At 38.4% G+C, this 20,809-nt stretch overlaps 1 protein-coding gene across 5 annotated transcripts in view; it reads right to left on the reverse strand.

The window, feature by feature from the left end:
• Positions 1-2,639: 2,639 nt before the first annotated feature.
• mpp7a (MAGUK p55 scaffold protein 7a) overlaps positions 2,640-20,809 on the reverse strand; it is a 33,276-nt gene continuing 15,106 nt past the window's right edge. For 2 of the 5 annotated variants that reach the window (XM_061666502.1, XM_061666503.1), the window contains exons 2-20: positions 17,363-17,524; positions 17,078-17,196; positions 15,711-15,788; positions 14,502-14,582; positions 13,935-14,066; positions 13,248-13,329; positions 12,887-12,972; positions 12,509-12,583; positions 11,608-11,804; positions 11,246-11,310; positions 10,500-10,520; positions 10,359-10,373; positions 9,503-9,535; positions 8,196-8,366; positions 8,020-8,100; positions 6,885-6,978; positions 6,177-6,285; positions 5,880-6,023; positions 2,640-4,475 (exon numbers count right to left, since the gene is read on the reverse strand). In XM_061666502.1, coding sequence (XP_061522486.1) covers positions 4,296-4,475; positions 5,880-6,023; positions 6,177-6,285; positions 6,885-6,978; positions 8,020-8,100; positions 8,196-8,366; positions 9,503-9,535; positions 10,359-10,373; positions 10,500-10,520; positions 11,246-11,310; positions 11,608-11,804; positions 12,509-12,583; positions 12,887-12,972; positions 13,248-13,329; positions 13,935-14,066; positions 14,502-14,582; positions 15,711-15,788; positions 17,078-17,196; positions 17,363-17,399 — 1,800 coding nt within the window. In that variant the 5' untranslated portion in view covers positions 17,400-17,524 and the 3' untranslated portion in view covers positions 2,640-4,295. The remainder of the gene's footprint in view (positions 4,476-5,879; positions 6,024-6,176; positions 6,286-6,884; positions 6,979-8,019; positions 8,101-8,195; positions 8,367-9,502; positions 9,536-10,358; positions 10,374-10,499; positions 10,521-11,245; positions 11,311-11,607; positions 11,805-12,508; positions 12,584-12,886; positions 12,973-13,247; positions 13,330-13,934; positions 14,067-14,501; positions 14,583-15,710; positions 15,789-17,077; positions 17,197-17,362; positions 17,525-20,809) is intronic. The other 3 variants (XM_061666504.1, XM_061666506.1, XM_061666507.1) reach the window with 3 other exon arrangements.

Consider the following 20,809-nt stretch of genomic DNA (forward strand, 5'->3'; position numbering starts at 1 on the left):
GTTAATCCCGAGGGGCGAGATGGTCATTTCGAGTTCTTCATTCTGACATCACACGTACATCAGCAGGCACACACGCACATCCATACACGCGCGTGCTCTCTCACGCACACACACATACAGTTTGGTCTGCAAGTTGTATTCTGCACTTCTATGTTGGAACTAAACACTGCAGTGGTTGAATTTTACACCTCAACTCAAATAAAATGTAGTAGATGCAGCATCGTAGATGAGAAAGAAAAAACATTATTTTTGCTGCTTAGGTCACTTTCGCAAGGCCAATATGGCATCAGTTAAAATGGCAAATAGGTGCTGACACACTTAGAAAGTAACTCCAAAAACAACACTTCAGTATTCCCCGGCATATTCCTGATTCGCTATTTATGAATTCCCCTTTTTGCATATTTTTGGGTGGAACCTATTCTCCATTATTTGCTGAAAAACTCACCTATAAGCTGTTTTTGTATTTAGGCTGAAGCCTTGGCTGTTTATTGCCCAGTATGATGAATGGTCTTTTTCCACTCGGCAAGCTTCCCAATGTCCAGTGATGAACACCTGGGACGTTTTACAAGGCCGAAAGGGATCATAAAGGACAAACCTAAAGAAACTCAAGGCTCTGTAAAAAAAATCTTCTGCCATGTCAAATTCAGATTATACAATACAGCCATGGGTCAGTGGGGACCCTTCACCAGGTGGCTACAATACAACTGCGTGGTGGCAATCAGACTATTTAAAAAGACTCTACCGCCACCTAGTGGTTACGTTTAATTGAGCAGGGAGAAGGGGCCTGGAAAAAAAACACATTCAGGCAAACGTACTGTGCGAAAATGTAGTAGTCATTCTGACATAGTAAAACAATAAATAGCAGGACAGATACAGATATTGCTATGACGTAATTGGGGTTCCGTTAAAAGACAGGTACCTAAAAAGAGTTTGTTTGTTTTTTTTCCCCCAGGCCCTGTACAGTATTATAATAAAGAGACTGGGACATACCCATCCATCAATTTTCTGTAGTGTTTGTCCTCATTTTGGAGCTTATCCTAGCTGACTCAGGGCAAGAGGCAGGGTACACCCTGGGAGCAATCCGGAATACCCAGAGGAAGCCCATGGAATCACTGGAGAAGGTGCAAACTCCACAGAAGGAGTGAGCCGAGATATGAACCTCGAACCTTAGAACTGTGAGGCAGAGCAGTGCTAGGAACTACTCCAGTGTGGTGCCTGGCTGAGAAGTACAGTAATTAAATTAATGAACATCATTTTCAATAGTGGCGTAAGCCGTGCACAGTACAGTGTTGCTGTTGTAAACCGTAGGGTGACAAATTCATTTTTGTCACAAGCCAAATCGTAATTATGTTTTTTCTCAGAGGGCCGTTATGACTGTGAAAACTATCAAATTAAAAAAGAAAATGGATGTAATATCGTGAAAGAATTAAAGAATATGTTTTGTCATGATTATTATATCCAGTACATCTGTACAAAATCCTTGTATCTTCAGGCACTAAATCATATCGACAGTAGTGAATCTAAAATAAATGTGTACCATCAGACAGAATGACACAGATACAATTACAGCCATATGCCCACAACCATAAGAATATAATTACAGTGTATTAAAGTGTGGTAACGGGGAATATTAATTTGCACATAAGCAAACAGTGGCCCTCCATTTCAGCGTTTTGTGCATAATTGCAGAATATTAAACTGTGGCCGAGGCCACTGTTCATCAACATGACACTTTTGAAATGGAAATACAAGCTTCAAGGAAAGAGAAAATTAAATATCCCCCCTAATGCCGGACATTTTTTTTGTGGGGGGTTCTCCTGTGGAAAAACACATTGTTGAATAATGTCTTCCTCCTGCCTCAACACGCCACTGCCAAAAATGTCACCACGTCCATTCCTATTAAATGGAAGGCTGCAGCGACAGGGTTGTGTTTTCAGGCGCGTGCCGTGCAGCTTCTCACTAACAGATGTCTGCATGATGATTTATGAGGGATTGTGCTGCTTCAGTCAAAAGCAGTGTCTCAGATGGCTGAAGTAGGAGGAAGAGGCTCAAAGCTAGAATTTGTTGACGAGGCAAAACTAAAGATGGTACAAGCAAGTCCCCAAAACCAATGGAAACAGATAAGGGGAGCAATGTGGAATAGGAATGAGTTATCAACAGGTGTGAATCAGGCAAACTACACAAACAGATGTGAATCAGGCAACTACACCCAAGGCAAAAGTAGTGCTTTGCCGCTATAGCATACACAGGCAACTCTAAACCGATTTAAGGGGGCGTCAGTTATTCACAGATTTTCGTTATTTGCGGCAAGGGCTCAGTCCCTATCCCCCTGCATCAGTGAGGGGGGGGGATAATAATAAAAATTGTTTATAAATTGCATTATTCGTCTCCTTTAATAGTGCTAATTTTGTAGACATTTAAATGATTATTTACCAAAAACTGTTCATGTCAATTTAATTACACATCCTTTTAAAGACTAAACCTCACTTTGTGGCTTAACACTGTCAAATTGAAAACTGCTGTATGTGAAGTTAGACAATATCTTATAGACTACTCCAGCAAAGCATGACATCTTATGTATATTGTTACACTTGTGCTCTGGCACAAAAGTCAAACAAGAAGCATTCAATGGTTGTATATTCTTTTAATATAAAATGTCACCATTACCCAGTAGAATGAGCAATCTATGTACAACAAGAAATGTTTTCTGGTGTGTGTATAGTTTCGAAGTGAAGTGACCCAGATTTAACAGGGCAATATGAAAATGTAATGACATGTTCCTTTAGTTTTAAGAGTGTGATTATTACTGAACAGCAGAAATAAAACCTCCAAAAATAAATACGTAAAAAACAAAGAAACAAAAAAATCCCTTGCACCCCCCCTTGCGGGGATAGTATGTCTTTCGTCCTCCAGCTGAGGCTGTTAAGAAACCTCGGATAATGTCAAGTTAACACAAAGCTACTATCAAAAGCTAGCTAGCTTAGCACAAAGGCTGTAAACAATCTGCAACCCTAATCATTAAAAGTTGAAAACATGAGCTGGCACATAAAACACTTTTGTTTTTCCCCTCTTAAATAAGTGAATATAAAACCTGGTTATTGTTGGAGCAAAAAAGATTAGCATTAACAACTATTCGTCATTAAGGTCACAGGTGAGCTGGAGCCTATCCCAGTTGACTTTGACCTAACATGCACGTTTTTGGGATTGTGGGAGGAAGCCCGAGTACCCGGAAAAAAAAACTTACACAAGCACGGCCTCTGTGCTTAGAAAACTAGCTGTCGACTACAGCCAGGCACAAAAGTGGTAATTGTTAAAATATCATCTTTGTAAGACAACATTTGCTTTTGCTTGTAGGAATTGTGTCGATTTCTCTTACAAGAATGAGGTTGATAGTCAACATATGGTAAGCTGCGCCACGTGTGCAATGTAAAATGCGTAAGGCATTAGAAGAAAGGGGTCGTTTAGGCGATGAAGAAAAGGAAAATTAGCAATAAACTCTAAATACAGTAGGGAGTGGCTCCAATCCCTGAAAAACAATTACTTGTGGGAGGAAAAAAGATATTTGTGAATACACATTCTAACATAATAGTTAAAGAACAGTTGAGATCAAGTCTCTCTAAAAATGTTATGTAAAATGTTAAAAAAAAAGAACCAAGAAGATATTAAAAATATATATATTAATTTTTAATAAAAATTAAACATATGCTGCCCTTTAGGAGAATGTACCAAAAAATGTTTTGAAGCGGAAATGATTTCGGAAGCATAAAAATATAGTAAGACAGAAAAGCAAAAATCTTGAATCCCCCATTTCCCTTCCTTTTGCATTCTTTTACAGACATGTGCATGTAAGTTGCCAAACCAACAAGAAATGTGACAGTTCCTTTGGTTTCAAATAGTCTCATCTTTGAAAGACACTCAAGAAAGGCTTCTGGTTGGCGGTGCTGCTGATGCGCTGGCAAGGTTGCTGGTACTGTGACGGTCCAGGCTCATTCAACATTCTGGTTTGGAACGAAGCACTTCATCTTGCATCCAAGAATCTAGATAAGTGCCCACATCCTGGAAAAAACTCCTATAACCTCAACACAAAGTGCAATCCTCTTAAACGTCAAAAGATCAGAATTGAGACCTTACTGGAAGTTGAAATTCATAATACAGATTCCACAAACTGCATTAAACTGCACTGATAGCACAGCAGCCTGTTGTCTTCTTCTCTCTCCACACAAAACACCTGCTACAGCAGAGATACTCCAAAAGCCTTCATGTTTCTTTTTCTTGTTTTACTGTCCTTGTAACTCTCAGGAGTGAGTCCAGCTCACTGGAACCCACTGTGTGTCCATCTCCACTTTCTTTAATGCCGCACGGAGTTCGCCAAAGGCGTCCAAAAGGTTATCGTTGATTATGACCTTCTCGAATAGATGTCCGTACTGATTCTCCATTGTCTGGGCAGTTGCCACCATCTCCTGAAAGTCCTCCTCCTGGGGTAGGTGTGAAAACAGTGAGAGGATTAAACAAAAGCACAGATCGGTGTACACTATACCAAAAATCGGGGCGAATTTGAACATTTCCCCCCTTCCCGATCAAAGTTAGCAAAGGTGCGATTATCGGGTCTCGCTAAAAGTTTATCCTAACTGATTATTCTGTGGTGTAGGGTGTGTTGCGAGTGATTTTTACTTGGAAAACTGTCAGGCCCGACAATCATAATTGGTAAATATGTTCAATATTTATGATCCCAAATCCTCATGTGTGTGTTCAACACCAAGTTCAGCCGAGCAACGGACTCCGTGGCTGTGACATGAAACGGAACGATAGCCAATTAGGAAGCTACCTAAAGCTGACGTTGATGTCGGACACAACTAGAGAAAGAACTGGCAGTGTTACTTGTGTCTCTCAAGTATGGTTGCCAGCTAAGCTAAGAGTTAGCCTAGTTTTTGCAATTTCTTCTGCTACCACACTTTCTTCTTCTTAGTATTTTCCAGCAGTCTGGATGCCATGTGGCAACGCAAGTCAGTTGGTACTCTGGCCGACATCCGGTTTCGGGGAGGACAAACACAATTGTTAGTGGACAATCATTCCGTGTGATTCATCTCGAATACACCAAACACTATAACAGCTGTAGGCATGTATGGCGATTTTTTTCCTTTGTCATGTGTGGGGTCTCTCACATTTTCAAAATCTTTTAAAATATTAATAAGCGATGTGTGTAGTGTACCTGTACCCAATTCAAGCAGTCATAAACTAATTGGCAATGAACATTTCACACTGGTATACACGTGTAATTTAAATTGTATACTGTACAATGTTAAAGAAAAGTTAAACATTATTAAAAATGAAGATAAAATATAAGAACAGCAATAGACATTCAAAAATGTTCCACTTCTAACATACTCCTTGCCTTGTTGGAATGTTTAAATTGAAAAGAAGTATAAATACTGAATTTATATTGTTTATATAGGTGTTTCAGGTAAGAGACATTTTGGAGTACTATTGAGGTTAGCATATTATTGTGTATTATTATATTATTATAGTATTCATATTACTTTTGAGCACGTACATAAAAGCACGTGTAACAAACTATGTGTTGTTGAAAAGAATGTGTTATGGCTAAATTAATCCTTTTACTATAGAATTTCTGTATTTTGTAATTTTATGCCCAGCACTTTTTAGGTTTCCCTTTAATTCTTACGGAATTGGATTTAATGATAATTGCATTTGAAATCTGTTTCAAAACAAAGTTAACTACCTTGTAAAAGCAAAGACTAGCTCGGTCATATTCCACACGACAGTCAAACAAGCAGTAAATTATGTTTAATTGTTGTTTGGAAAGAAAATGGAAATGAAATAAAATCACTCCTCCAGTCTGTCATGTATACTGCACTCACCGTAATTGGCTTAGCCAATCCCTTATCATCCTTGCCTGAAATGAGTTTTGCGTTCATTCTCGTCTCCCTCAGTCTCTCAATCGTAGGAGGCTTCACGAAAACTACAAATGGTTTAAACTCTGCTGTCCGCAGGTGCTTTAATGTCTGCAAGACAAAGAAAAGCTACTAAAACTGCAAGACCACAGAACTGGTGTGTAAGCATGTGTTATGTAGGGCAAAAAAAGAAGTAGAACAGGGTAGAACATAAAACCAAAAATAGAGAGGATTTTTTTGGGGGGTGGGGGGGTGGGCACTCACATGAGGCTGAACGTCCAATAGGCACACTTTGTCCTTGGAAAGGACCGACCGTATTGAGTCTAAACTTGTCCCATAGTAATTCCCTTTGTACTCGCCAAACTCAATGAACCTAAGAGGTGAGATGGAAAGAAGAAAGATAAGAATATTGCTGGGAACATCTCAGTACTAACAAACAGGAGGTCTTCGATTTACAACGGAGATCTATTCCTACGGCAGCGACGTAACGTAAATGTGTACATAAGGCAGAGCAAAGTTAGCATTTACCACTATATATATATATATTTTTTTGTTGATAAATTCAATTGAATATCCATCCATCCATTTTCTGAGCTGCTTACAAGGGTCGCGGGAGTGCTGGAGCTGATCCCAGCTATCATCGGGCAGGAGGCGGGGTACACCCTGAACTGGTTGCCAGCCAATCGCAGGGCACACATAAACAAACAACCATTCGCACTCATATTCACAACTAGGGACAATTTAGAGACTTCAATTAACCTACCATGCATGTTTTTGGGATGTGGGAGGAAACCGGAGTACCCAGAAAAAACCCACGGAGGCCCAGGGAGAACATGCAAGCTCCACACAGGCGGGGCCAGGGATTGAACCCCGCTCCTCAGAACTGTGAGGTAGACGCTCTAACCAGTCGTCCACCGTGCTGCCTCAATTGTATATGTGTTTCGTAAATGTTTCCATTGTGCAGTGATGTACTTATTGTTGTGAATATCCGTCTCAAAGAGATGTTTCGAGATGAAATGGTATTCTATGCCATCATTCTCCACGTTCTTCTTGGGCCGACTTGTGTCTAATAGAAAGAGAGAGAGACAGAGAGGGTGAGAAAGAGCGTTGATGACCTCAATCTCAGACTCTGACTCACTGGTGGGCAAGAAACCATAAGCCTCTATTAACATTGCTGGAAGTCTTAAGAAGGCTAAAGTATGGTTGTCCACGGAAAGCCCTGTATGTATTACTGTGTAATACAAGAGCAAATAGACTTTGACATTAGCTTTGTCTCTACAGGTAATATGGCTACAGAAGTTAGTGTGTTACCTGTCAGTCTTAGAGTAAGGTAAAGGATCAAATTCCATTTTTACTCTTTTCAAGTACAGTTAAGATTTTCAAGATTTTCCACCACATTACTTTTGTTCTAAATTGCATATCGACATTAGTACAACAGTACAAACAAAACACGTGGACGGAGCAGCAAAACTAATTTTCTTGAGTAAATCAGGAAAATGTGCAATTATTTGTTAATTTGTTACAGTAATTGTTGACTTTGAGATGGCGGAAAATGTTTTCTAAGTGTTTGCTTTTCAACAATCACATTTAGCCAGCATATTAGTGCCTCAAGATTTAGCAACTACAGAGTGTAACTGCACTGATACAAACATTGGACCGATCCCATTCCACATGAAAAAAAATTTTGACAAGCAAAAAAATATACTTATCAATTACATACGGCCTTCCTTACAATAATTATTTTATTTTCAACAATATTTGTGCACTCTACTTGGTCAATTTGCCTTCTTTGCTTAAACATAAAGTGCAATAAACCAAATACCATTTTAAAAAGGGTAATATGCTATGACAAAGTTTGTTTTGTCATGGCACAGGAAAGGAAATTTCAAGAAATGTTTTATGAGCAGAAATGTATTGTTTCAAAATATGCCTCAAGTCTGATCATCCCACTTCTCATACAATTGGTCAATGAACTCTGAGGAGCAGTAACAACAAGCTAGATTTCAACATTGGTCTCTTGCAGTGATTCTCTAAACGTGGTACGCAAAATCTGAAAGATTAATATTTTTCAAAAAAAAAAAAAAAAAAGTTAAAAAAGTCAATTTACGTGGGATGGTCACACTGAAGTGCTGTGGATCAGAAATCAAAAGTTTCCTCTTCAGCTCATTCAAGCCAACTCCAGTCGGTCCTGCAGAAAGGCAAACACATAGATGACCACCTTCTCATGCTCTATCACTAATGATCCCCAATTCAACTAATGCTGTCTACCACCACACTACTCACCAACTAGGATCGCCAGCCGGTGTTTAGCTCTACCCTGCCTCTGGTATTTAGTGACCTCTTCATAAGTGGGAACGTCAGCTGTGTCATAAATTTCACTCTTCTTACACTCGTACATGGACTTGTTGGTCTTCTTGTCTTTCCTGCTGAGACGGAAGCTTCTTCTGAACCCAACTAGCATCATAAAAAAAGAAGAGAAAGAAAAGGGAAAGGAGAATAAAAAAAAAAAACGTAATTATACAGCCTAGATGAATTAAATATTCATCTGTAAGGTACACAGAACAAAGTCAGTGTCTCGATCCCTGTTGGTGTGCCAAAACATACAACCACACATAAGCCTGAAGCTAAGTGGTTTCAATGTTCTGGCCAATGTCTCCATGGTTTAATGTCCAATACCACAAATTGCAATATAAAGCTCAGCTCGTGATTGTTATCGTTGGCTTCATCATGTGTGACCAATACAGTCTAAAAGTGGATAAAACCATGAACAGTGCTTTTTGTAGTGTTAAATGCAAACACCTTGGGTCGATAAAATAAGCAAATAGTTTGATTGGTCATAAAAGTAGATGAATATGGAGAAAATAGAAAATCAGTTGAGGTTCAATTGGGGAGAGGAATCTGCCGATGAGAGGAAAGATGCTAAGACGTAAGTGAACAATTTCAGGACAGGACATCCATCAATTTTCTACTGTTCTTTCCTGTTCATGGCTACGGTGATTGCCGCTGACTAGGACCCGGGTAGCCTTCACACTGGTTACACATTCACTAACAGGGCACATATAGACAAACAAGACAAATGTGAATACTGTATAACTATAGAATACTGCAATTGAATCTGTCACTGGTCATCAAAGGGTGAGTTAAAATTATTGTATTTACAGTTTACGCTAAACATGCAACGTGTGTTCAGTATTCATGGTTCCACTGTATAGAAGGACATTGTGGTAACCATTGTTGTACTTTCCCCTTTCCCCACCGTTTTTAGAAAGTGGTACCCAACAATGCCAACCACACTCCATACTGTACATCATCAAACTTATGATTTAGAAAACAGGATCAAAGTAAATTTCGACAATACACATACAATAGCTCTGACAATACCCAATTCTAAATTTTGCACATTTGTAATGAGAGGATTTCCACACTGAGCTTAAACTAACTTCAATGTCTTCTAGAGTGAAATAATACCATTAAAACATTGCAAATGGAGATGAAAACTAACATGGTCTTAGCTGCTATTTTCACTGTTGGAACAACAAAAAGTAAAAGGAGTACAGGAAGAGAAGAAGAGAAACGAATAAATCTCTCACCTAGACGACATCCGCTAATAAAGTCAGCATCCTCTGGTGATGAGAAAAGGAAAAAAGGAGGGGCCAGAGGAGAGGCATATTACCATATTGGAAGAGAAGAGTCAGAGGGGACAGAAAAAGGGACCCAGCCCTCCAAACTAAACACTGGGTTGTTCAAAGAAAAGTGTACACATTTCTTTTGGAAGGAACGCACACGACGTACTGTGTATGCAGCAAGGAAAACCAGGCTTTATGTTTAAGTTTACTTGAAAAGCAAAGTTAGAACTTTTCATCTGGTTCCAAGGTTCAAGACTACAACTGCCATATCCATGTCCATTGCTTTGGAGGTTCTGAGCTAACATGAATGAATAAGAGACAGTTCTGACATCTCAAAAAATAGAACACATCCCAATCTTAATTACAAAAACTAATAATAAAAACACTTGCTGATCTTTTTGCACAATTGTTTTTTGTCAATGTCTTTATATCCCCAAAGTGTTCTGTAAATTGACTGTCTGTTGTATTAGAGCGGCTACAACTACCGGAGACAAATTCCTTGTGTGTTTTGGACATACTTGGCAAATAAAGATGATTCTGATTCTGATTACTGTAGGTATAAATATTTGACCGAAGTGGCACAGTGTCATTCAATAAATAATGTCCAGTAAAAAATATGTTCATGAAAAATGATGGTTTGCACAACACAAGGGGCAAAATTTATGTTGTACAGTCATATTGACTCTTTCTCTGTTAATTAATAATACATTGATAAATAATTAGTTCTGAAGCAAATGTGATGTTTTTCTTATTGCACGATCATTATCATATGATTAATAATTAAAACCCTATTTAATGAGAGGTGTTAGATGAGTTGTACCTTCAATTTCCTCAACTGTGAGAATCAGTGAAAGAAGCAAGAAATGAAATTGAGTATGTTAGCGAGAAGGTTGGATTACAAGGTGAAAATATACGGTAAAAAAGAATTAAGAGGAAAAGAAAACAGGAGGAAAACACCTACCAAACTCTACAGCCACATCATCTTAAAAAAGCAAAACAATCTATTAATAGCCTGTATAAATAGTAATTTCACCAACAAAAATGGGTATATACGAGTACGTAGTCCCAAAATAATTGTTTCTACAAAATGACTTCTATATAATAACAGTATCAGCCTATGTTGCAGACACAAGAACAAACAGAGACTCACAGTCCAACACGCATGGCAGCAAGAAATGTGGGATGGGCAAAATAAGCGATTACTTAATTGTTAAGAAATTTGATCAGTTGTATGAAATTGATTGTTGTTTTATCCTTTATCCTCTTTTTGGAGCCTAATGGACGGCACTACATTGTTGCAACCAGCAACTACAGGTACATTCACACAGACCTCATTTATGGAATCTTTTCCATACGTCATTATTTTGCTCAAAACAACACAAATTTTGAAACAGAAGTTCAGAACATTCATAGCAAGATCACACAGAATAATTTTGTTAAGGGGGCACTTCTATGTAGATAAAAATCATTGAAAACAAAGTTGTCGTTTTGCATTTTACATTATAATAATTGAGAAACGTTTAAAAAAATGGCTTTCGTCATTGAAGTATTTTAACTGCATGATGTGTGTGCACAAAAAGCAAAAAAAAAAAAAAATGCATTCCATCTTTCCATGTATTTATTTTTTATTTGCGTGAGGCATACGACAACATTGAGTTCTCCCCCCCCAAGTCATACATTTTCTGATCTCATTCAATAAAAACTTACTTGATCGTCGAAGAGAAGACCTCTGGGTTGGTAGAATTGCAGCAGGACTTCGCAAAACTAATCTCCTGTAAAATAGACAATCACATGATAGGGGTCATAAACATTTCTTGCAACAAGAAATATCAAGAGTTGGGAGTAGTTATGGGGAAGAGTGGATAAAGCAGTAATGTAGTGTGGAAGTGAAACAAAACAAAACAAAGCATTTACTTCTGCTTTAATCTGACGATTATTTTTTTTCACATTATGTACGGCCACATGAGGACACGCTGATGTCCAATTTTCCATAGAGTTGTCAAATATAGATTCACTGATCATTTCAGGGCAGAGGCGTGGAGATTTTTTTTTTTTTTTTTAATTCTCACCTCTCTTGAAACTGCTTGGACGGGATTAAGCCAGCACGGGGGTTAGCGTCTCCTTCATGTTTGGCTTGCCACCAGGTTGCATCATCTTGGCTCATGATCTGAAGAATGGAGCCCTTTTTGAAGGCGAGTCCAGCCTCCTTACATGGGATGGCTTTGTCGTCTTTTGGGTCATAGTCAAAGAGTGCCTTCACAAACATCTGAATGTTATAGTACAGATGGCAAGAGAAAGAGGGAACAACAGGAAAAAATGGCTTTTTGTTACTTTCTTGAAAGTCTGAAGGCACGTATTCTAAAAAGGTAATTCCGGTCACAAACCACTGACGCATGTGAATGCAAATAATAAGATGGAGCGCCAGCTTGCTGAAAGTAAAACTGGGAAGTTACCATCCTTGTTGAGCAGGGATTGAAAACTTTCTTTTTGTAAGATGTGAAGATACTGTTCAGCATTAAGACTTCCATCAGGGTCCTCAGTATGAATTCAATTCACTGCTCTTTATTCGAACATTTATTATGGTATCGCAAATATAATGATTAAAATGTTAAAAACTACATGCATGGAAACTAATTGGACACCCTGCATAGATGTGTACTATAGACTCAACAAAGTGGCATAGTCAATTGACTTTTAATCATTCTAAACACAAATAATATGATCATATTTACATACACAAGGAACAAAGTCATGTCATAAACGGTTGTTTTGTATGTATCTGACTCTGAAGGTTTAATCCAGTATGGGAGTACGGGTAGCATGTCACATACAACCCTTGCATGATAGTAACTGGCTCACCTTTAGAAAGTAGGTTGTGGAATGACAGAAAATGTATTGTGCAAGCAACAATTTAAAAATTATTCAAATGTGAGTCAATTTACAGTAACAACTTAATCAGCTATGGCGCACCTTTGGCTCCTTGGTTAATACATCCTCCTTGACCCCAGGAATAACTTTAAAGGTAATGGCCCCTTGGGACTGGGCCTGATTATGAGGAGAGAAAAGATAGGTACAGTGGGTTATGTGACAAGTACATATCTAATTTGAAGACTGCTTTACTCGGTAAATCTACAGGACATAGCGTCACATTCCAGAGGCATGGTGTAGCTCCATGCAAGCGGTCAAAGCGCCAAGAAAGATTACATAGAGGGAGGCAAGTGTTCAGTTTAAGAACGGATATGGAAGTCACAGATTCCTGGATGAGTGGAAAGGAAGTATAATGCCTCACAAATGAGAAGTGCTATTTTGGCAAAGGAAATGGAGAATTCACAAAAAGACAAGTCGCACCAGAATACGAATAATTTCCTCAGGTTTCTTGTTATCCACGGGGATTCCATTGACCTCCTTCAGCTCATCTCCAACATGAATAAGGCCTGTTACACAAAATAAATCACAGTCCACACAAATCGACTTTTAAAATAGACAAAATCAAAAAAACAAATTCTTTTTTTTTTACATTCACTACTGTGTTGTCTTATTAGCCATAGAACTGATTTAGCTCACCTACAATTGACAAAGTACACGGTAGTTATCATGCATATCAACTGCATGTTTGTTTCCACAACATACATGGGAAAAAACATGCTGGCTGTTGTACTGTCAATGGCTGATCACAATCCATAAAAACAGATACAGTTTTGAAACAAACCACTTCTGTCTGCTGCCCCTCCTTTCATGATTCGGGCCACAAGGATGGCTCCTGTGAGATCATCTTGCTTTATCGTAGCTCCCTATATAAAGTTAATGAGGAGAATTCATATTTAGCTAACGAACATCATATCTCAGCTTTGTTGTTACTTCAGTAGTATTACAAGTATATTCCAGTTGTCAAAACAGTTCAATTTGGACCGTTCCAAAAGTCGTACCAATCAAACTTGATGGCTAAAGATGAGTAACAAAAAACATCTAACCTTTAACGGACACAAATAAGAAGTCCCATTTCCGTTGGAATAGATAAAAATAAAATAACTTAACTAATGCATGAGATTTAAAATAATAATAATAATGGGAAAAAAATGATCAAAAAGGAAAAACAGGAAAAAATAAAGTTGACTACATGGGCTTTCTAGCATAGTAACAACACATACAGTAAAACAAGCCCTTTAGAACTGTTGGCACATACAATATGCCAATATGTATGTATGAATTAGTTAAGGTAAGTAATACAGGAAGGGACCATTGAAAGTATATGTCCATCAAAGTACAAGAACACATGGCTGCCACCAGTATCTTGTAGGTTGATTTAGATGGACGCCAAGCACAGGATTTTGCATTAAATAATGTAAAGGTTTAAAATGATGAGGACAAATAATAGTACAAATAACAAGTAACTTACGAGGGGCTCCTTGTTTTTAACCAGTCTTATGATCTTCACAGAATCCTCATCATCACTGATGTCTTCAGGCATTGGCGGTAGTTCCGGGTCATAGCTTTTCTGTGCAACGATATCATGGACTGACAGAAGGCTCTAAAGAGAGGTGGAGAAAGAAGAAGAATACATAGCAAGCATTCAACGAAGACTTCACATCTCTTTATGTAAAAATCACCTCATAATGAAGACGGTGAAACTGAGTATTAAGTGGGGCGTTAACTCAAGCAGTTTAAAGCCCCAATTCATGAAACTTAGATATGTACTTTATGAAAGATGAGACCGTGCTAGGGATGGAGTGCGTTTTGTTTTAACATGTTTTAGAACAACCAGTTCCAATTGCTAGTTTGGAATATAATACAGGTGCATCACTAGCAAGGACATAATAATGATGTAATAAATACTTTTAATGCAAATGTGTCATGAGAGAGTAAAGCTGCTGCAAGCTGAGGAAGTATATTACATGTAATCGCTACAATGTAGTAAAAATTGAGTAAAAGACAACATTAAGCTACTGATCGTAAAAATGCTCACCTTCAAGTGGGGTTTGTTCAATAGCTTGAGAAGCTCATTCATTTCTCTATTAACTGGTTTGCCTTGAAACTCTTCAGACAACTGAAAAAAGAAAGTTTCTTCATTTATAGCCATTTGAGAACATACATTCAAAATTCATCAATAGTACTTAATTTTCATTTTACCCATCTACCTATCTATCCAGCTACACTATATTGCCAAAAGTATTTGCTCGCCTGGATTGACTCGCATATTAAGGGATATTCCATTCTAAATCCATATGGTTTAATATGATGTTGGACTACTTTTTGCAGCTATAACAGCTTCAAGTCTTGTAGGAAGGCTTTCAACAAGGATTAGGATTGAGTTTATGGCCTTTTTTGCCCCATTCTTCCGGGAGCATACTGTATTTATGAGGTCACACACTAATGTTGGGCGAGAAGGCCTGGCTCACTGTCCACTCTAAATCAACCCAAAGGTGTTCTATCGGGTTGAGGTTAGGACTCTGTGCATGCCAGTCAAGTTCATCCCTACCAAATTCTCTTTATGTCTTCATGGAACTTGATTTGTGCACTGGTGCACAGATATTTTGCAGAAGGAAGGGGTAATCCCCAAAATGTATGCCAAAATCTCTTGGTATGCTGAAGCATTCAGAGTTTCTTTCACTGGAGCTCAAAGGCTAATATTTTGGACATTTACAACTTTGTGGGAACAGTTTGGAGATGGCCCCTTCCTGTTCCAACATGACTGTGCATCAGTGCACATGTTAAAGTTCATAAAGACATGAATGAAAGAGTTTGATGTGGATGAACTTCAGTGGTCTGCACAATCCTGACCTCAACCCTATAGAACACTTTTGAATGAATTAGAGCGCAGACTGAGATCCAACAACAGTGTAACCTCACAAAAGCGCTTCTGAAAGAATAGTCGTTAATTCCCAAAAAACACACTCCTAAACATTGTGGAAAACCATTCCAGAAGACTTTAAACTGTTATAACTACAGAGGGGGGACCGATCTCATATTAAACCCTATGGATTAAGAATGGGATGTCACTTTAATGCATATCTGAGTCAAGGCAGTTGAGCGATCACTTTGGCAATAGTGTATTCTAAAGCTACACAAGAAATGAGTGGAGGTGCTTTTTGGAGAAGTCTGGACAAACATTTTAAAGGCATGCTACATGCATACTTGTGTGGTGTGCCTTTTCAGTTGCTTTTCAACCACTTACTTGACTGCACAGACTTGCAGCGTTGCTGAAGACAGGAGTGGGTTTGCTCTCTTCATAATGCTGCAGACGTTCATGGATCTGAAAGATTGTGTTTTTTAGTAGGTGAGAATGAAAGGGATGCAGAGTGTCTCATGGCTACAAACAACAGTGTTCTACGACAAAGTTTCAAATGGCGGCCATACACATATGCTAAATTATTCTAGTCTATATACCGGGTGATTGTAAAGTAACTCCCTATTTTTAAGTACTTGGAATTTATTTGAACTATAATTCTTTCAAGAAATGAACACGAGAAGAAAGTGTATTGCATTGAGTTTTATTTAAAATTGGATATGGGCGCCAGCATTAGCCACCAGTTTCTCAAGCTGCCTGGGAACCACATGAACTGATTTCACAAGGAACTCTTGTGGGATGTAAGACATAACTTCTCGTATTCGCCCTTCATGTTCTTCCAAAGTCGTTGGTTTGGTAGAATAGACTTGCTCCTTTAATCATGGAACAAAAACAAAAAAACTGAGAAAAATATTACAACATATGTAAATAAATTATAAGTATTTTAAAATTAAAGAAAAAAAGTTCAAGGAAAGACAACCCACAATAATCACTGAAATTGCTTTAAAGGTATAAAAGTAATACAAATTTAAATGTAGTAATTAGGAATGACCTTATCAGGCATTTTTGTTGTTGTTGTTGTTGTTGTTGTTGTTGCTCAACAGAATTATTTAAAAAAACAAGCTAATGGAAGTAGCCTGGACAAAAATCATGATATCCTTAACTTGCAATCAAATGATGCATCAATGAGTCTAATACCACTGCCAGTAGGTATTTTGGCCTATATTAGCAATGAGGAAACTACTCCAGCTGCCTTCTCCAGACTAAATGTTTCAACTACTTCCACAAATGGTCAGTACAATTTAGAGCAGGGCTCAATCAATGGCAACTTCATAATAGTTTGATATTTTGTTCTTAGCCATTCTTGGGTGTTTTTAGCTTGTTTATGTTTTGGGCAGATGTCAAACTGAAGGCCCATTTTATGTGGCCCACGAAAGCAAATCATGACTATCAATTTCCATGATTCTTGCTCATATCTGTACCAAAATTTCAAATTATCAGATTTGAACCCAGTTCCTAAGAACAGTGAGGCAGATGTGCTAAACAGTCAACCACCGTGCCGCTTCAAAACTAGTTAGCCCTCGATTTGTTGTGTGGATGTAATAATATGTATAGGCAAACATATGGTTTTACTGTCATATTGGCCCTCTGAGGGAAATTGTAACATAAATTTGGCCCACGACAAAAATGGGTTGGACACCCCTGTAAAGGTTATTTGAGAGACAAACAAAATGTTACTTAAAGGGTTGTTTTACCATGAAGAGTGAATGGAGGCTTTTCTCCCCAAACATGCCCTGGAGAAAAGCGCTCTCCTCAGGGTGGCTGCCATGGGGCTTCAGTTTTGAAGGTAATGCTGCTAGCAACTCATACAGCCCTGTAAGTAAGAGGAGCTGAGGTGAGTCTTTCATACACAGTACTTTACCACTTTAAACAAATCAGGTTCCAATAATGTCAGCTCAAGCAAAACTGTGTGACATTACAGCCAAAAAAACATTGCAGAATCGTTCAGATTTCGGTGAATCGGAATGGTTGGTTGCTACCTGGCTCGTCGCCCACTCCGGTGGTCAGGGCAGGCATGGCTTCTGCCAATTACCTCCCCTCTGGCTTTGGAAAATGGCAATGAGGCAACAGGGTTGTGAGTTCCTCAGCAGCTTTCCCCAAAGACCAATTGCATTTGCGGACAGGTTTTATGGCATGAAAACCTGCAAGAGGAGATTTTAAAGTATAATTACAGGGTGCAATAGCTGCTAACACATTTTAAATGTCTACAGTGTATCGTTTGGGTGTTTGAGTCAGCGTTATTGGATCTTATAACTATTTACAGCCCTGTAATTGACTGGCAATATGTCCAGGGGGTTCCCCAAGGCATCTACACCCTTGGTATTTGCATCATTGGTATTTCTACCAATGGCTGGGCAATGTTGGCCACATACTGTACATGCATTCCAAGTTTCCTGTAGTCTTGCCCTATGTGTGTACAAACATACTGTACTCAACTTTATTGAAATCAGCCAACTAGACAACATGCAATTGTCACAAAAAATAAACCATTTGTACCGGCATTACCAGATAACTAGCAACCCTTTATTGCTCAGTGACTGTTCTTGTCAATGTCTATATGTCTCAAAAGTGTTCTCTGTCAATTGATTGTCTATTGTCGTACTAGAGCGTCTCCAACTACCGGAGACAAATTCCTTGTGTGTTTTTTGGACATACTTGGCAAATAAAGATGATTCTGATTCTGAACTGTTGAAACATGTCGCATGTCTAGTTTAGTGCAGTTAGCAAACTTTGTGCTTATACTTGCATCAGCACATTCCAGTAGATGCCCAAGGTAAAAAAAAGTGTTTCTCCAAATGAAAGATCTGAGGTGTACACCCCAAACCCATTAGTGTTTCAGAGAGAAGGCCATGGGCAAGGCCTCATACTGTACATAGTACTTTGTAAATTGAATAACAGACAATTGAAGTGGGGCAAGCATGCTCTGTCTCATCTAAAGGTACACTGCACTGTAATATGACCAGTGTGCCTTTTGTTGCGTGGAAAGAGAAATGACTCGATACTGTTCAATATTATAAAAGGTCTTTTTTTCCATTCAGGAAGCTTTCCAATGCCCAGTGATGCTGCAGAGTAAGAACACCTGGGAAATTTTAAAAGGGCGAAAAGGGTCATAAAAGATGGACATAAAGAAAAATAGCTCAGTAAAAAAAATCTTTGACCATGTCAGTACAGATTATACAATGTTATTGGTCAGTAATACCGTGTATGGACACTTTCTCATGAGACTAAGATCCACTTCTCTGGCATGCTCCTTCAATCAGGCGTCTTAAAAATGCTCTATCACCATCTAGTGGATTTACTGCAACAGGGCCACTGCTAGGACAACTTGGAAAAGCTTTACATGCCCATTGCTACTTTCCAATATTTACATTTTTGCACACCTTAAAACACTAGTAGTACTAGTTGTAATGCTACATGAATCATATGTAAACACCTGTCTATCAGCAGAGCATTATGTATGTTTATTCAGCCCACAGGGTAATATGTCAATCACAACAGGTTGGCCAATAAAAAACACACACACCACTGATACTACCAGTCCAACCTCTGATACTCCAAATGCCAGAATACACACTATATAATTACAATAAGAAAGTAGCAACATGTCCACTTAAAGGTAAGTTAAAAGGGTTGGATGTTTTTACATGCAGTATATTTCGGTTTTAGTTCATTTTCCTTGTTTTATTGTGTGGTTTAAAAATAATGTTACTAATTAAGTATTAATTTAAAAATTGAGCTGAGCATGAGAAAACTTTGCAGGTTGATGTAAGGTTGAATGGTCAAAAGTGGGAAGAATAAAAGAGGGAAGAGTTGGCATATAGGGGTTTACTATGTTAAAGATGAAAGAAAAACGATTTACTGGACTGTTCAACTGTTTATAGAACTGAGAGCAACAAAACCATAACATATCCCTGCAGTGTTGACATCAAGGTGTTTTCTGTCCGGAATTGCTTAGTATTCTTACAAATGAAACTGATATCCTTATCACATGACAGTCCCGTTAAAGGACACCACTACTTCACTTGTTACGTCTCGATGGAGCCGTTGGCTTTAAGTAATCCACCAGCTTCAGGATCTGCAGGTACACTCAACTCTGATTGGTTTATCTATTCTGCACTAATCCTCATTGAGATTATAACCTGCACTGATAACACTTGCTCAATCACAATTAAGAAACCAATTACTGTATGTACGCTATTGTGATGTTTGCACATGCTACCATAGCGCATTTATCATTTCGTAAAGCTGCACTTGTCTTCAAAAATGTCGTTGCCGTTGTCTTACGTTTTGAGGTTCATGTAGGCATTCACCCATGTGTGTTTATTAATCATTCCACTGATCCTACCAATAAGCACATCCAGTCAGCTACTGAGCACTACCTCAAACCATCCAATTTGGAACTTGACCAGAATTTTCATTAAAAATATACCTCTGAAGTCAAATAAAACCTTTGAGTTTTAAAAGTTCCATCTCAGTGTACCTCACAAGACCTCAGTTAAGTGAGCAACAAAGGGTAAAATGCATGTGTTTTTACTTTTTCTTCATATTGTTGTCATAGCAAAAACAAATTTGTGACGCGGGACCAGCATCAAAGAGCTGTGTTCTTTGAAGAATAATGTGTGAGAAGAAGATAATACAGTGAAGCCCTAGCTATTTGCGATTCACCAGTTGGTCACCAACTCGCAATATGTTGAAAAACTCCCATGTACACGTCTATCCAAATGTATTTTTGTGCTCTTTCTGGAACACGTGATGCCCATCCTCTGTGCTGAGTGCTGCAGCACATATTAGTGTGCTGTCAGGGATCATAAGGTGTGTCGTGGGAAATTATCCTGTTTCAATTAATTGGTTCAAAAATTATTTATTAACTTACTACAATTAATGTATATGTTTTATCCTCTCTATACCAGCTATTGTACAGTATGTAAAATAACAAGCAGAAACTTTAAATGCCCCTCCACTAGATGGCAGAAGGACAAATTAACCTGTATATCCACCTGTTGCCATTCAGACACACGGTGGCGTGCCATGAGATTTTTGGGAATGTAAAAGATGTGTCTTGGTTTAACAGGTTGGGAAACACTGATATAAGATGCCACCCAAACGCCCTGCTCCTTCTAACGCTCCATGTTAGTAGAGGTTTGGTCACCAGCTTGGAGATACCAGTAGAGATCCGAGAGCCAGGCGAGGCTCCTTGTGGGTATGACACCAGAGAAAGCAGGATGGTGAACTTCTCATGCTGATGCAGAAAAAGGGCCTGATCACCATTGCAGTGGTAGAAGTTAACAGCAGATCAGCTGGTAAAAGTTAGCTCATTATTTCCCTTTATTATTTTACCTTTATTAAGCCAAGGCACCCACTTTACATTTGATTAAGAAAATAGCACAAACATTATGAATACTGAAATAATTATGATTTTGTTTCAA

The sequence above is a fragment of the Phycodurus eques genome, chromosome 21 (assembly GCF_024500275.1).
Source record: "Phycodurus eques isolate BA_2022a chromosome 21, UOR_Pequ_1.1, whole genome shotgun sequence".
Taxonomy (NCBI): Eukaryota; Metazoa; Chordata; class Actinopteri; order Syngnathiformes; family Syngnathidae; genus Phycodurus; species Phycodurus eques.